Source organism: Falco peregrinus, chromosome 5 (genome assembly GCF_023634155.1).
Source record: "Falco peregrinus isolate bFalPer1 chromosome 5, bFalPer1.pri, whole genome shotgun sequence".
NCBI lineage: Eukaryota > Metazoa > Chordata > Aves > Falconiformes > Falconidae > Falco > Falco peregrinus.
Window position 1 is genome coordinate 71,195,644 of NC_073725.1, and position 16,367 is coordinate 71,212,010.

General features: G+C 42.2%; 1 protein-coding gene across 2 annotated transcripts in view; it reads right to left on the reverse strand.

Moving 5' to 3' along the window:
• Nucleotides 1-16,367, reverse strand: part of INSR (insulin receptor) — a 62,033-nt gene that overhangs the window by 34,655 nt on the left and 11,011 nt on the right. For both annotated transcript variants that reach the window (XM_005244131.4, XM_055807026.1), the window contains exon 2: nucleotides 13,914-14,465. In XM_005244131.4, the coding sequence (XP_005244188.1) occupies nucleotides 13,914-14,454 (541 nt within the window). In that variant the 5' untranslated portion in view covers nucleotides 14,455-14,465. The remainder of the gene's footprint in view (nucleotides 1-13,913; nucleotides 14,466-16,367) is intronic.

Here is a 16,367-nt window from a genome sequence, read left to right on the forward strand (position 1 = left end):
CACAGTGCTGGGGGCAAGCTTCTCATCAGACCAATTTATTTCTTATTGACTGAGAGCATGGAGTGACCAGAATAGAAGTCAGCAGCTTGGTGCTGAACGAGAGATGCTGCTGCATCGGGACAAGCCATAGAAGAGAAGGATGGGAGCTGGTGTCTGCCCTACTGAGAAACAGAGATGAATGGAGACACGCAGAAGTGCTTCAGCGTACGGTGATGGTCTAAGAACAAGGTCCCTCTAATTTTTCCAAACGTAAGTCTAAGACAAGCTATTAGTTTTACCTACAAATCCTGTCCTGAAAACAAGGGGCAACACGATCAAAGCATGAGGTGAAACGTATAACCTTTGCTTTCTGCAAAGATAAGAGAGGGCTAAGACTGCTTTTCTCAAGGCCACAGAGAAGAATGTTGTAGTAAACAAGGCATGAAACAATGAAAGCTAAGCTAACACATTCAGCTGCGTGGGGTAAGGAAGATTGTATTTTACAAATGTTAGGTGAAAAGATGTGCAAAATGTAACCCGGACACACAAAATGACAGCAAATCTACACCAAAAAGGACACACAGTTTACAGCAAACACGAAAGCGGAGCTGTCCATAACTGAGAAAGGTAATGGAATGGGTGGAAGTATAAGATTAACCACAAGGAGATTAAGCTGATAGCTAATGATCTACACAGAAATGTCAGACAGAGGTTAAGATTTTAATCTGGACATATTTCATGGCGTAGTCATGAACTGTAAACACAGATGCTGAAACTGAATTTGTGTTTGTGGATGAAGATGCTGCGAAGAAGCAGAGAGAAAGAAGAAACATGATTTATTCCAGATTCCCCCTTCCTGCCTCACCTCCGGAGAGGATGAAGAGACAGAAAGGTGAAGTATTCCCTGAAGGCCAGTTGTGCAAAGAAATATCTGGAGGTTGAATTTTCTTGGGAAGCAGAGCTAACTAGCTCCACCAATCAGAATTATTTTTCTTAAGTTACCGGGATGCATAAACTGTTTTTGAGCGTGGTCATTTGGCACACTGCCCAATTCCGCGCTGGACATAGCAGGGCTGTGGTGGGAACCTGATCACAACGCTGCTCTCTGTCCCGCTGCAGCCGCTCCAAGGGTAAGGGGTTTTGCTCTGTGCCAAGAGGAGGCTTACTACCAGAGACAGTAGCAACGGGAAGGCGACTTGGGGTCTCCAGCAGCCTCTCCAAGCAGACAGCGCCCTTGGAAGCAGTGCTGCTCCCCAGCATAACCCCCGGCTGGCAGCAGGCAGCCCGGCAGGAGCCAAACCAGAGCCCTTACACCCCACGTGAGCAGCCAGTGCAGGAAGGATCCACCCCAGGGCTAACGTGTACATCCTTCGGTTACCAGATTTATTTCCCATGTAGATACATCCAGACCTAAATACCGTAAAGCCTGTCTTTCAGTACTTTAACAGGTGTCATGGTTTTCCCTGAACCTACAATAATATTTTTTTTAAAATCCTATTTCAACTGTGGAAAGGAGAAAACTACGCAGTATCTTCTTACTAGGTATACTAGTATCAAATGCATAGGTCATATGCACCCATATAATATTCTCTCAACTACTCTAGTCATTTTGGCCTCATCAGCTTGTGCTCACTAATTTCTACACCTTCCTCTCTTTGCCCAAAGCTGTAAGTATGCTCTCCACAGTTTATTTCTAGGTATAAGAATTTACTTAGCAGTACTGAAACAGATACTGTTTGCTTGCAGTCCCAGAGCCAAGCAGTTGAGACCTCTCTATGAAGTGTATTTTTATTTACTACTTGCCCTTGCCATCTTCAGCACAGCAGCAATGCCCGTTTTCAAGTAACTCAACATAGTAAAGTAGTACGTGGCCCTGCACAAACTATCCAACTGTGCTCTATCCAGACATATATCTGCTTAATGGCTTCTCACTGCAAACATACTGATCCCTATAGTTCCTGATCTATATGATGTGTGCTATGCCACATTACTCTGCTTCTCTAATCAAAGTGTCAAATAAGAAGTGACAAAAATGACCAAAAGCCACACAAATACAACCCTAAGGAAAAACAAAGGGCGATAGATGAGTAAAAAACCATTAACTACATTGCACAAGCCACCCTTAGACGCTATTAATCTATTTCTCCTTGTAAATTATGCAAGAGAAAGCTGTAATCTGAAGGAATTTAAGCCCAAACTAGTCATGCCATCCCAACAAGCAGAGGCCAACAACAAGGGAATTGAATCTTCTGAAGTTACATTAAACTCAGGGGAGATTCTTCTTCTTTCTTCCACGACAGTTAATGGCTTCAACTGAATCAGAACGGTGAAAAGTCTGGTTCATATCATGCCTCTACCATGGTAAACACTTAAAAATAACACTGAGCATCACTGAAGTCACTTTGTTCAATAATAAGGAAGTACAGTAGTAGCAGAGGTCTCACTATCTGCCCGTTAAACTATGTTCGGCCATGGAGAGGAACAGGATCTGCTTACACTATGTGAACCGTGCAGGTGTGTGCCACGATCACCAAAAAGCTTCAGCTTCGTGGATGTTTATCAGCACAGGAGTCGAGATAATGGTCTAATCACCAGCTACTATCAGCATTGTCCATTTCAGAGCAATTAAGACTGGTCTAATTGACACCATAGCATGAGCTGTGACACCCGCCAATCCCTAAATGGTGCAATTACTGTGTGTGCAGGGGAAAGTTATGGAAATAACCTCACAATGGACAGAATCCTTCAGGGAAAAAAACCAAACCTACACAAACTAGTGTTACCTAGCAAGAAAAAGAGATGGGACTCTCCCCTACGAGAAACCTGAAGCTGTATCAGTTTCTCCTGGGACAAAGAGTCTTTTTCTTAAGCAAACTACAGAGGTTTCAAATCTCTGGACAGAGCTGCCGTTACTGAAAGCAATCTTTGAAGGGAAGGGAGCTGCAGAAGCATTTGAGATGCTGTACAGTCCATCCGCCTGTCCATGGGCAGATCAAATATTTTACCCAAGACGTTTCTGACAGTTGTTTGCCTAAACCCATTTAAAATTAAATTCTGCCCCAAGGCATCTCCTGCATTTGCCGTCTGAAGTTTATTGAAGTCGAGCTCGTCAGCAGGTCGCTTTGAGCAGCTCCACCTTACAGACAACCACTGGGGCATGGGCAGGGACCCAAGAGGCCAACAGCAGCACTGAGAAGAGATCTGTGGTATCCAAGTCCACATCCACTGCCCAATCCTCTGCACAATACTTAGTACAATGCAAAACACTTGACAATTTTGTGCTGAGTCCTGCTCAGTCTCCTTCCGTATCAAAGCAAGGCTCATATTTGAAACCACGCCACTTTAAATTAGGCTTTGGGTGGATGGATGTATTACCACAGCGGATAGTCACTGGCAAATCTCAGCACCCAGAGACCTAAAGCGTGTTTGAAAAACACAATCTGGAGTTCTTTTTGTTATCACAGATTAGAGCATGTGGAAAAACAACACGCTCTTCCCTGGTGCTGACCAACAAGAACTGTCATGCAGCAACTTCTCCTTCTGCCAATGGAGCTGTGCAAAACACGAGGACATTTTTCTTATCACACCCACCAAACTCACACACTGTACAGGCTCAAAGGAGAACATTTTATATGCCCCGGAACAAAACCTGACACTTGATGCAGATACGTAGTTCTAATAGACTTCTAATTTTGTGGGCTAGAAACCCGATATCTAAGCACTGAAAGAACAGCCAAACTCTACACAAATTATTTAAGCGGTCCTGGAGATAAGGTTATTGAGGGTGGAAGAGAAGCCTAAGGTAAAGGTTATCTACACATGACTCTGCTTTTGCTAATTTAATAATTATAGAAGCCTGCTTATGAGGTTAGAAGTTGTTTCATATAAAGCACAAGTTTCCACACAAATGTTTTTTCGTTAAGTCTCCAGGTAAGGCTGCTACTGCATGCTGTGCTTTCCCTTCTGGCAGAAACACAGAGCTCCAGATTCCCCGAGCCTACCACCCATGGAATTGAATGAACAGAGAAATGTTTATTGAGCTTTAAAGGCTTCGCTTCAAATACAGTTTAAAAACAAAAGCCTTACTCCTTTAAGCTGCATTAAGGCTCCACTGGGCGAGACTTTCAGACAGTCAGACATCACACCGAGGAGCTCCATTTCCTCCCTGGCTTTTGGGAGCTTTTGAGGGGTACTTACAAGGGAACTCTTGGACTCATTCATCCCGAGCTGAAGCTGTGTAAACACATCCAGCGCGATCAGCCTTACTTCAGAAAGATGACATACAGAAAAAACTGAAGACCAGAAAAAACAAGTCCTATTCATTTTATTAAACCACTGCTGTTATGTTTTCACTACCCATAGAATAGAATTGGTTTGTCTTTGCAGAAAAGACAAGAAAAACATTTGACACTCTAATTTTAATGAATACTTTCATTGCTCATGCAGTATTACAATCCTGGCAGCATGGTAACGCAACATGGATGCCTAATGAAGTTTAAAACGGTAACAGAAAAATGCTTAGTTATGCCATGATGTCTGCTGAATTGCACGTGTCTTATCCCTAGGAAACCCAATATGCTGGCAAAGCTTCCTGCATCATTCCTAAGATTTTCTAATTGTGTCTTTAACAGTGCAGCAGGGTTTGAGCCCACCTTCAAGTGCCAGCATTCTTTACGTACCTTCTCAATCATAAAAAGTTGACGATATGACACAATTTGAAGTTTCTGCACAAGAGATTTCCAGATGCTCAGCTCAGTGCAATAGCTGGGACTTGGATTTTTTTGCAGCAGGTTGCTTAGTAAAATCTCAGTTACTATTTTCAGATATTTCAGAACAAACAACTCAGAAGCTAATGGCATCACACTCGCATTGTCAAAAGCAAAGCTGCCAAGTTCAGCAGCTCTCCCACAGACACCAAATAATCCTTCCCTTGAACACTGTATCGAACTTGGCCCTCTTCACATCAATAAGTGGAAAAAAAATCAGCCAGCACACAGGCAAACCCATCGTGTGTCACGCAAACTGCCTTAAAGTTTTGCCACACGAGAACGTCACACCTCAGCACTGAAACCTTTCCCCTCGGCAGGGAAGGCGCGTCTGCTCCTGCATCTCCGAAAACCCACGCAGAGCCCAACCTCTACCTCACCGCATGCGTGGCTCTGCTGTCACTGCTGCTCCTGCCCGCAGGTATTAAAGCCTGACATTGCAATAATGCTGTGTGCTGTTCATTAAAGCCTCACAGCTACTAAACCAGAAAAAATATCAAAAATTGAGTTAGAAATTATGGCTACACCACTCCAAGCCATACCTGTTCCCTTGCCCTAGAAACCTTCCCTTCCTTACAATCCTACAGACCGGCAAGCTTTATTTTGATGAATAAATTGAGATCAACCACCTCCCTCCCTGCCCCAAACAATTCACGTTTTTTTTAAAAAGCACTAAACGAGGACTTATGCTCAGGGATCAGGCTAAAGTGAACTGAGAGGCACACGAAGAACCAGAAAGCCACCAACCTTAGGTGTTACTGTGGCTCACTCAGGATGCAGATCTTTACTCTGATCTCTGACAAACTTGCTACCTAAGTTGCCTTAACTCAGTGGGTTGACTTAAAAAACATCAGTCTTACCCTGTAACGTGAGCTCAGGCTCAGTTCATCACGTCAGGGCCCTGAAATTCCAGCATGGCCACATACCAGCAGCAGCAGCAGTTCTGCAGGAGTCCCAAGTGACCAGCAATGAGATCTGTACATCTCCAGAAGCCTTCAGATTGCACAGGAAACAGAAGACTGGAGCAGTTCTATGAACAGATTAATGAAATCCCCCTTCCCCAACTAAGAAGACCTTGCAAATTTTACAGTCTTTATTGCACCAACCTTGCTAAATACCTGTCCCCCTCATTATGCTTGCATATGAACAAGGCTCATAATACTTAACAGCTTAACTGTTCCAACACCTGCCAGTGCTTCAGTGACTGCAGTGTGGGAGCTGATGTCTTCAAAAGCTGAAACTGCCCCATTTACATTACAACAGAGCAGTATTTCTTGACATTCTTGAAAAAGGGCACCTCTACCCTGATACACAAGATTAAAATCACATTTATTTTTCTGGAGTGCACCGAAGTGATGCCAGTAAAACACCATATACCCGAAGTTCTTTAAAAATATGTAGAAGGAAATTAATCCCAGCATTCTGCTGAATGCTGTTCTAACTGGACTTTCTTTCTAACTCTTTTGTCGGATTTCCTTTAAAACATCATCTTCCTCAGAGCCTCCAACCTCTCAAGGTGCCCAGGAGGCAGCCTCTGGTCAGGTAAATCAGAAAGTGCATTCTCAAATTAAGGAATTCACACTGAGGGTACTAAGCTAGAAGCTCCTTGTTAGTACAGAGCATCCTCTTGCTCTGCCTTCATCCTTCTTGACAGCAATTCTGACCCTGTTTTGAAGAAGGGAGAAGGAAATTCCACATTGGAAAACTTTTTGGACATGAACAGGTGCTGAGCATCCTGCCCTGTTTTTTCCAGTTCATTTAAATACACATTCACAAGGAAGCCAGACTCTTCATCTGAAAACCCTATACTCACTTAGCCAACATTTAAGCACTACCAAGAGCCAAAGTTAATACTCTGTTTGTTTTAAATGTCACGAGCCAAAATAAAAGCAACACTGACGACTCTCAAACAACGCCAGCCCAGCCAGCCCAGTGCCCCCCGGTACCCTCATCTAAAAAAAATCTAGATAAAGACGATGAACGCACACAGTTGTAATCTACAGTATTTCAGTGACCAAGCCGCCACGTGCTGGTTTGCACACTTATGCAATGCCAGCCACGAACCTTGGATCAAAGCAGCAACTGAAATAACTACAGGCATGTACAGCTCAGCCTGCTGCCAGGCAGTCCAGCCAGTACCCCCACCACCTCCCCCTGCCCAGCACGCCGGGTTTTTTTCACCTAACCAACAGCCCTAATGAAGAAGCATAAACATCCCAGCAAGTTCATTCACATCCCTCCAAAAGGAACTTGTGGACAATTATAGGATATAATTGGGAAGTACAATCATTGAACTTTTAAGCAGCTATTGTTACAAACTGAGAGAATGGTTAGTGGTGCTTCCTCCAGGACATGGTTGGTTATTCACCAGCTCTGTAATTAATCAAAAGGTCCCGAAATCCTCAACCTTCCAGTTAGAAACTATCTTTGTGCTGGTCACACCTGGGTTTTTTTGAACTTTTTTGTGTTTTGTTTTGTGGTGGTCGGGGTTTTTTTAAACACAAAATTTACTGACAGAGGCAATCCCTGTCAAACCCAATTCCTGATAGAGAAAGATGTTTCAGAGAGCTTTGCCAAGTGACATATTTCGGTTGGTCTTCTCACACACTGAATACACTTCTTTGTATGGACTCAGGGGTTCACAATCCCTTCAAAGCCTTCTACAACAAAGATTTCCAGTTCCTTCATCATAAAATGAAAGAATGCTATACCATCATATACAACTGAAATTTAATTTGCTCTGCTGAAATCTGGGAAGGGGCATCAGAATTGCGTTTGATTTAGAATACTTTTACAATCAAGTAAAATTTTTAAGATTTTAAATACAGAATCATTGCTATGCCTTCTTTAAGGGGGTGTTGAAGGGAGGAAAACATACAGAATCTATGAGCTGGCCAAATCTTTATCTTCACTTACAGTAACAAAGCAACCCCAACATGCAGCAGGATTTTCTCTGAATGAAACAAACTGAGCAAGACCATCACACCAGGCTGAGCCACTTGCAGCTCTCCCATTCGTGCATTACTAACGCAGGTTAACTCTTGCTCAGTGTTATTATTATTTTACATTTTGTGACTTCCTGCTTCTACATCCATGCCCAGACAAGAGCAATTTCCAACAAAAGTGTCTGATAAGTGTTGTCATTCTTGTACATTTTATCAAACCAGGGGCAGTGCAGGTTCCCTTGTTTAAGCAAATAAGGTCGCTTGGAACTGTTCTTGAAGTGGGAAAAGTAAGTATTCTATCTGAAGTACCCTCAACTACCAGGCAACCCCTGAAAATCACGAGCAGTCAACGTCACCACTGAAGATGAGAGATCTTAAAACATCTTCCAGTAATGTCAGCGCTGAACTCCTGCATGTGAAGCATTAAACTCCTCTCAGCCTCCTCAGTGGCCCAGAGACTGACTTAAATAACAAGTGTTTTGGGGAAGGGGCTAAGGATGACAGAATTAAAATGGCAACTCAGACCAAACGAGATGGAAACTTTTCCAATTTTCACTGTATCAGCAGCAAAATACCTCATTCTCCTTTCTAACTAACCAAAAAGCTTTGCCTTGACAAGCCCTCTGTACAGAAATTAAGATATCTTAACTTTGGGGGAGGATTCTCTGTATTTACTGCTTATTAACTGTTGGATGAGCTAGGAATTCGTTCTTGTGCACATGCTCTAATGACAGAACAGATCTGACAGTGGCTTCTGTCTAAAGTGCTGGTCAGGAATTGGGGTGGGGGAAGCAAATCCTCAGTCCCCTGCATTTGCGTCAAGGTGCAGCGGTGAAGAAGCCGAAGACACGTACATGTGGTGAGACCGCAGGAGCTGCACGCATGGGGATTTCTCAGCAAGCTGAAACTGGTACATACTGAAATCCCACAGTCTTGCATCACCCCAGGTTGGTGGAGAAAAGCCTAATAGATACTTCTTCACAGCCCCAAGTTTTGTTTGGTGTGTTTAAGTAGCATACTCTTAAATAGCCATTTGTATGGAGCAATTGCTTCCACCCCTCTTCCCCCAATTCTGGGCTGTATCACACCATCAAGCACCATAAATCTCTTAAGTCCTCTTAATAAGCTGACGTGAATTAGTTTAGGATGTCTAGCCATTTGCAAGCATCACAATAGCCCCAACCACAAGCACTACACGCACTCAATAAAGCTGTCGCTTGGCAAGGTTCAGAACAGACGCCCCAGTGAGATTATCGGGTGTCAACTTCCATCTGGCATTTGTCAGAGCTAGAGCTGGGGAAAGGCAGCTCTGATAAGATCTCCAAATAAAAGGAGCTCTTCCACTTCATGTGGTAGCAACTGGAAAAATTTCTTTTGTGTTTGAAGCTTTAAAAATATCTTGCCCTTGAGGTTGGCTAAGTCTGTTCTGTGCTTCAAGACCCCTTTCCCATATGAAGGCAGTAAAACTAAGCTGATGGTCACAGAAATTCCAAGCACATAAAAATTACAGGAAGCTGTTGCTAAGTAATATTTCTACCTAAGTAAACATCACAAAATGTTTCCCACATACACCTCTGAACTTTGTTATTCAAACCTGCCTTGAAGATGCTCATAGCTGCAGATTTTCTCCTGGCACCAGTGCTATTTCACAGCAGTTGAAAGGTATTTCAGGCTGAGCAACGTTTTTCTAATTTGCTTTGTTGTGTTGCTTGTCCTAGGAAACAAAGCAAGCTACTAAAGCCACTCTTCAGTTCCTTACCTATCCCCTACCCGTCCCAGAATTTTCCCTGGATAAATCACAGCAAAATTAAAGAGAGATTCCATTGTATCACTAGTCTCCAGACCTGCTTCCCCAACGTCATAACAAAATCTGGACAAACATTATTATTTTCATACAGTACCTTCCTTTAGCGGCTCCTTTGCACGTCACTTACTTCAGACCATCATCCCTTCTATCAGCTCTGTCTTACCGTCCTCTTTAACTGGCCCAAATGGTTTCATGTACTTTCTGCTTTCTTTCCATGAGGTTAGTATTTTGCAACAAATTCTAGATTGCACCAAGTGAGAGACATGGCTTCTGTTTTTATCACATAAAGCAACAGATCAAAGAAAGAGTCTATCGACAAACCTGAAATGGCCCACACTCTTCATAACTCAAATTTCCTGGTAGTGTGAAGTCCCAAGGTCAAGAAGACAACAGACTCCCACAAAGGTTTTATTCAGGATGAATAGGAGAACTTGAATTTCATCATATCCTCTACGGAACAAAGCCTGTATTTCAGATATCCATCTTTATATTCCAGGAATGCGTGGCCCTTTGATATTCACCAAGGGACTGATATTGCAGATCATTTTCCTGGTCTTTTTTATTTGGCCATTCCATTTTTCCTTCCTATTACCTTACTCCACCTCCAGATGACCTAATATGCAAGAAAAAGGCTGAACCTGCCCTTATAATTATACTGCCAGAAACATCAGACTGCTTCAAATTATGTATGGACAGAGAAATCTGACTGCACAGAGAATTGGCAGGAAATCCTGTTTCAGAGGGAATTGTTCCTTCCGCAAGTGAAGTGACAGACATATAGCATTTTTATTACATAAAAAAACCCCAACATCAACATGTGGAAAAAAAATGCAAAATATGAAAATCATGTTTGGCAAATCTAGACTGAGGTCTAGGACGTGGCATTTCCAGCATTTTTGTTGTCTGCATTCTTCAGCAAAGACACTCTCTGCATGAACATGCTGCACCGAACCCAGAACTGCATTTTTATGGCAATAAAAGTAAGTATGTATGTAAAAAAAAAACCTTATAAAAATGTGGGCTGGAAAGGTACAAAACCTTCAGAACAGGAACAGCACTTGGCTGCCATAAACAGCATAAGGCTAGACCCAAATTCCAAACCAACTACATACTTCCCTCTCTTCCTACCTAAAATATGAGTTGGCCTTAATTGAACCAACTTGCTTTTCACACCAACACATGTAATTTAGAAAAAAAAAGAAAACTTTCAGGACACACATCCTGACCAATCTCAATCTATGGCATACCCACTTACACATCTTTGCAGTCAGACCCAGATTCCTCAGTATTGCAACTGTTTTTTCAAAGCATGCAGCTGCCCACAAATCATTTCAGTTCCTCCAGCTGTTTTCATCCACAACCTTAGCTCTAACGTCTGTAAGAAGATCCTTCACTTTGTTGTCTTGAACATGTTATCACAAACTAAAAAAATTTCTGGGCTGAAGTTATAGCTGCAAGCATGATTCAGAGACTTGGATATGTGCCTCAGAGGTAATTATATGCTATAACTGAAAGTTAGTTTTGGAGTTAAGTGGAATATCTGTGCTGATTAAAATAGAGAAATAGCCAAGATGCATCGTCAATATGAGATGGGGCAGGGATAACGTGAAGGAAGCCACCACAATACAGCAGGCAGGGGAAGGTCTGAGACCGGTGTGGAAGAGATGGGGGACACCCAGGACCCCACTCCAACTCCAGCCATCTCGCCCTTCTCACTCACACAAGACCCTTCTGCGACATCTTTCAGCCTTCCCACACCTGCTCTCTTGCCCATCTCCTAATCTTCTTCAGCAAGACTCAAACTTAACAGGCTGGAAAAGCTTGCCAGCTTGGGACTTGTCTTTGTCAACTGACACACACTGTAACATCAAAACAAAATATCTACATATTCTTTAAGGATTTTTTTTCTGGTAGACAAAACAGCAAACAAAATATCCTGGCCAGCAGCCCCAGGGCAGCAGTGCTACCCATTTAGGCAGCGACAACTTCCCGCACAACAAAAAAGTAGCAAATAGGAGATTCTACACCAAGTTTTATAAAACAGGCTAGAGGTACAAATAACCTCTGTTGAAACAACACACAAATGCAAACTTTCCCCAAGAAAATTATACTGAAATGGCTACGTTTCATTCCAGCACTGGTTAAAAAACAAGGAGCAAAACTAAAAGAGAATACACTTAAAACCAGAGAAATGGGAGACTTCGGCACAGCGTGAGCCACTGAAGATTCCCAGATAACCTGCAAAAATGCAGAGGGAAACGTTTCATGACATTAATGCCCTCAATACTGGGAATTGCTACGAGGCTCTTCAGGCTAAGGAAAGCCAAAGTACAATTCACACAAGCCCTTAATAATCCCGACAAAACCATTACACATGCTAAGGATATGTTACGGCTGGCACGAGAACAGAGAAGGCAGCAATTCCACCAATAGGTTCACTAAATAAATGTCACTTAACCTCTACCATAGTTACTAGTGTGTGTGCTGAAAGTCTAAAGGCTACTCAAAAAAGCCTAAAAAGTCTAAAAGACTACTCAAGCTGTTAAAATAACTTTAGAAGCACACAGGCTGGTGTCACAATATAATAGATACCAGCTTGCTGAAAACACCAGCTCCCAATAAATAAAAGTAGAAAACTTAGCATTCAAAACAAGATAAGTGCGGCTTGTTAAGTGGTTTTGAAAACACATACCAGTTACAGCCAGAATATGTAGGAGTATTGCTTCTCTAAATCTTCCGCAAGGAACACAGAAAGCCAGATGGGAGCATCTGTATATAATTACTTTCAAAACCATTGTCAAATTCAAATTTCAATTTCAAATGCAAATCAAATGGACTTACTAGCTTGGCTCCTTCAGGAACTAAGCTCAGATGGTGTGTGATGCTGTATGGGTATCCTCTAACAAATTTAGCTGAACCTGTACGAGAGGCTCAGGAGCTGCGATTTCTGCCCCAATGGTAAAAGACTACATTCCTACAGGTTTCATGGGAACAGGCAGTTATATAAAGGAAGGAAACCACACATTCCAGCCTGCTGCAGCACAGCCCCAGAAAATTCACAGGAGTGAGGGACATTATGAGTAGTCTAGCTACTGAAATAGTTTCACTTACATCTTTAACCTTATGAAACAGCAGAAAACATAAAACATGAATGCATAAGAAACCAGGTTTCAGCACTGATAACAACTGTGTACTGAAAGAGTTCATACATTAAAATGCTTTATAACCTTATTTTTCACTTTAAAAAAAGGCACACACATACATGCTTGCATCTTCCTGCTCATACCCTGTTATTCTGGTGACAAAAAATAACCACTTTCTTTAAAAGGAAGCTAGATGATTTTGAGGTGAGGAGTAGCAGAGGGGAAACCACATTAATTTCATTAGTTTATGCATACTGGGAGGAATTCCTTCTCAAATTTGGCACTTAGCACTCAGAGTTGCCCTTTAGAGCTTGGCAAGAAATTCTCTCCAGCCCACAAGTTTCCTAATTTCATCTTAGGACACACTGCTTCATTGGGATGCACTACCTCCAGAAAGACAGTCAACTCTAAATCTGTCAGTTTTACCTCAATTCACTTTGCTCCCCGTCAGGTCAGATTTAACATAAATCACAGTAAATATATAATTAAAACTAAACTTAAGGTCAGTTCCAAGTCTGGAAAAAACAAATCTGTATGAAAGCAAAAGCAACCCTAAATACAGTTTAAGAACTGGAGTTCAGGGGTTGCAACAGTGGCTAGCTTTCTAAACATACCTTCTGCCCTGAATTAAAACCCCAGGCTCAAAGCCCAGTTATTTCACCCTTCCCAGGGCTCCTGCTACGGGTAACCCCCATCCAGGTCCTCACTCCTCCTTTCCCTTTTCCCTTCAGGTCTGACTCAGCTTCCAGCTTCTTATTCTGTGCAAACATTGCTCACTTATCATCATGTTCCTTACACCTTTTTATGGCAGTAAGGTTTCAGTAAAAATGTAATTGCACCTTTCTAGTGGCAGGTTTATTCCATAAAGACTTTTCCCTGCCATTCTGTTCCCACCTGCTGTGGCTCTTCAGTCAACCTGGACTTCTAATCCTCCACCCAAGCCCCAACAGAGACACTAAACCATCAAACTATTATACAAGATAGCAGTTACACTCAAGATCTGTTGATCCTGTGAGCTCTAGGCAGTCCCAAACTTTCCAGAGAAACCAAACACAACATTTTTAGATACATTATTCACATAGGTAAAAGAACTGCTACTACAGCTCCATCCCAAAGGTTCTCTCACCTGTCCAGCGTCAATTTTGAGCCTTGCTTTCAGGAACCTGTGCTTAAAGGTAGCAATTAATAGGTAGCTATTAGCCCTCCAACAGATACGACAGGTTAAAAATTGACAGCAAAACCGTAGTCGACATACATCACCCAGCAGACTCACCTCTCTGACAGCGATCGTGGGTCCAGCAGCGTTCAATGAAAATGCCATTTATCACAGTAGGCGGACAGTTGCTCTTCCCTTTCACAGTTCCCGGACACACATCTCCACACTCTTCTTTGTCATCCTTGTTGGCCACAATGTAATTATCTTCCACAGAATCCAAAATCCTTGACCAGTCGATCGTGGACAAGTAACATAATTCGTTGTTCTTCTCAATCCGCACAGCGCCTCGAGTGATGTTCATCAGGTTATAGAGGCCAATCTCTTTCAAGTGAACCATCTCAAAAATGACGAGCGCATAGTTAAAAAACAGATGAGTTCCCCGAATCACAGTGAGGTTGGGGAAAAGTCCCTTTAAACTCTCCAGGCCATACACACGAAAAAGCAGCAAGTAGTCTGTAATCATTGTCAGTTTAGGAAAGCTGAGCTCACGGAAATCTTCAGGCTTGGTTTTAAACATCAGCAATATTTGCAAGTGGCCCTCGATCACAGTGCAGTTCTCAAGCATGTTCAACCGGGTCAGATTGTTGCGAATGTCCATGCTTCTGCAAACTGGAAGGCAAAGAACAACCTAATTTATTCAAGAAAAGGTAATTGTTTTCATTTTCTAAATACACAGTTTTGTCCAACCGTACGGTAATATATAGCTGCACTCAGAGCATGTGGCTAGGGCCTTCTCAGTAAAGCATGCTCCCAGTGTTAAGAAATATACTGTGGGGAATGTGCCCTGGTATATTATTACAAAATAAAACTATTGCATCATTTTTTTTCTGCCATCTTGATCTTCCCTGTATTACCTCTGTCACGACTGCAGCTGTAACACCAGTCCTGAGACGTCATTTGGCATTTACAAAAGTAAGAGACCTCTATGCAACTGAATCTGTTTTCTTTAGATAGTTGCCAGCGACACACCTACCTCATCTCAGATTGTGCAATTAATGCCAGTGGATTAGAGGGAGTAATTTAGAATGGTTACAGGGTGGGAAAGATAGGAAGAGAATGATGGCTAGGAAATGGTAACGCTTCAGAAGAGAGCAGAAAAACCTGGAAATACACACATGCAAGAGTACAGCCTACACTCTTGCCCAGACTTTGCTGACAGGAGTTATTTACTACACCAGTAATTTTTGACCTAAGCATTCTTTTCAGATTAGGTGTTTGGGCTTTTTTGTTATTATTTTCTCAAGGTTGCAAATCTCCCTGCCTTGACTATCTGGACAGTTTATTTAGCAGAACCAGTAACCCAAAGAATTGGCAAAAGGAAAAGTCATATAAATTAGAAGGTAAACAGAATAACACGAATCCAGGCACCCACAAAAGGAAAAGACTGGAAGGAAAAAGTTTGACTAGGGAAATACTGGGGGTTTTTTAAGTCTAAGCACAGGTAAGAAATCAAGAAGGAAATTCTGAACCCTATGCCTGTAAAGCACAATGGAAGTCCCAGCCATAACCCTTTTAAAAATCAAACTTCATAGAAATACACAGACAAACCTTTTTTTTTTTTTAAGACTGCACCCACTTCCTCTCTTTTGTCTAAGGCTGAGATAGCCACCCCCCCCCACCCCCCCCGGATTAAAAGCACAGGAACTTTACTCTTTTTGTCACTGCATGTAAAGCTCACTGACTAAAATTACCGCATCGCAGCTGCAAGAAATCACCCAGCAGTGATCAGGCCTCAAAAAACTGATGTAGAGACAGATGTTTAATAGTTACAATTGTCTGACTCCTCATGGTTTTACACAGACCACTGCTGTGTGGGTTAAAAATAATTTCTATGCAAATGTCTTAATGATTATTCAAAAAATTGTTCCAGTGCAGTAAAAAAACCCCAAATCTGGCAACACTAATATAGGATTTGAAACAATGTTATTGCCCAATGGGATTTTTTGGCACTATATCCAAGCCATTTCATAAATTGCTTTCTGGAAGAAAAAGCTAATGTGCACAGTGCCTCAAAGATCAAGGATGTACTTTTTCAAAGTGGGAAAGGAAATCTGATGTGCAGCTAGCAGCAACCTCTTTGCCCCATGAAAAACTGCAGCCAAACTGGAAGCAAGCCAGAAAGCTGTCTCGCTGCACATCCCAACCCTGGGCTAAAAGCACTGGGAGAGCCACAGATCTAGTTGAAGTATTCTAAATTACTTATTTAAAAAAATTAAGAGGTATTTCCAAGGAAGCAAGTGTATGACAGGGTAGGCCAGTGGTTTCTTCATGAAAGGAGAAACAACAGAAGGACAAATAAAAGTCGGACGCTGACATTCAATGCACAAGTCACCAGTGCAGCTAAAACTATCCAGTAAATTCAAAATCCAGCATCTTGGTTCTTATATACTGGTTGCTGAGCACACAGGCAAAATACAGCATGCCGAAGTGGTACCTACAACCAGCTGCTGTATCACAGTATGAAGTACTACCTTGAGTAACGTGAATGTATACAGCTGACCTCAAGGAAAA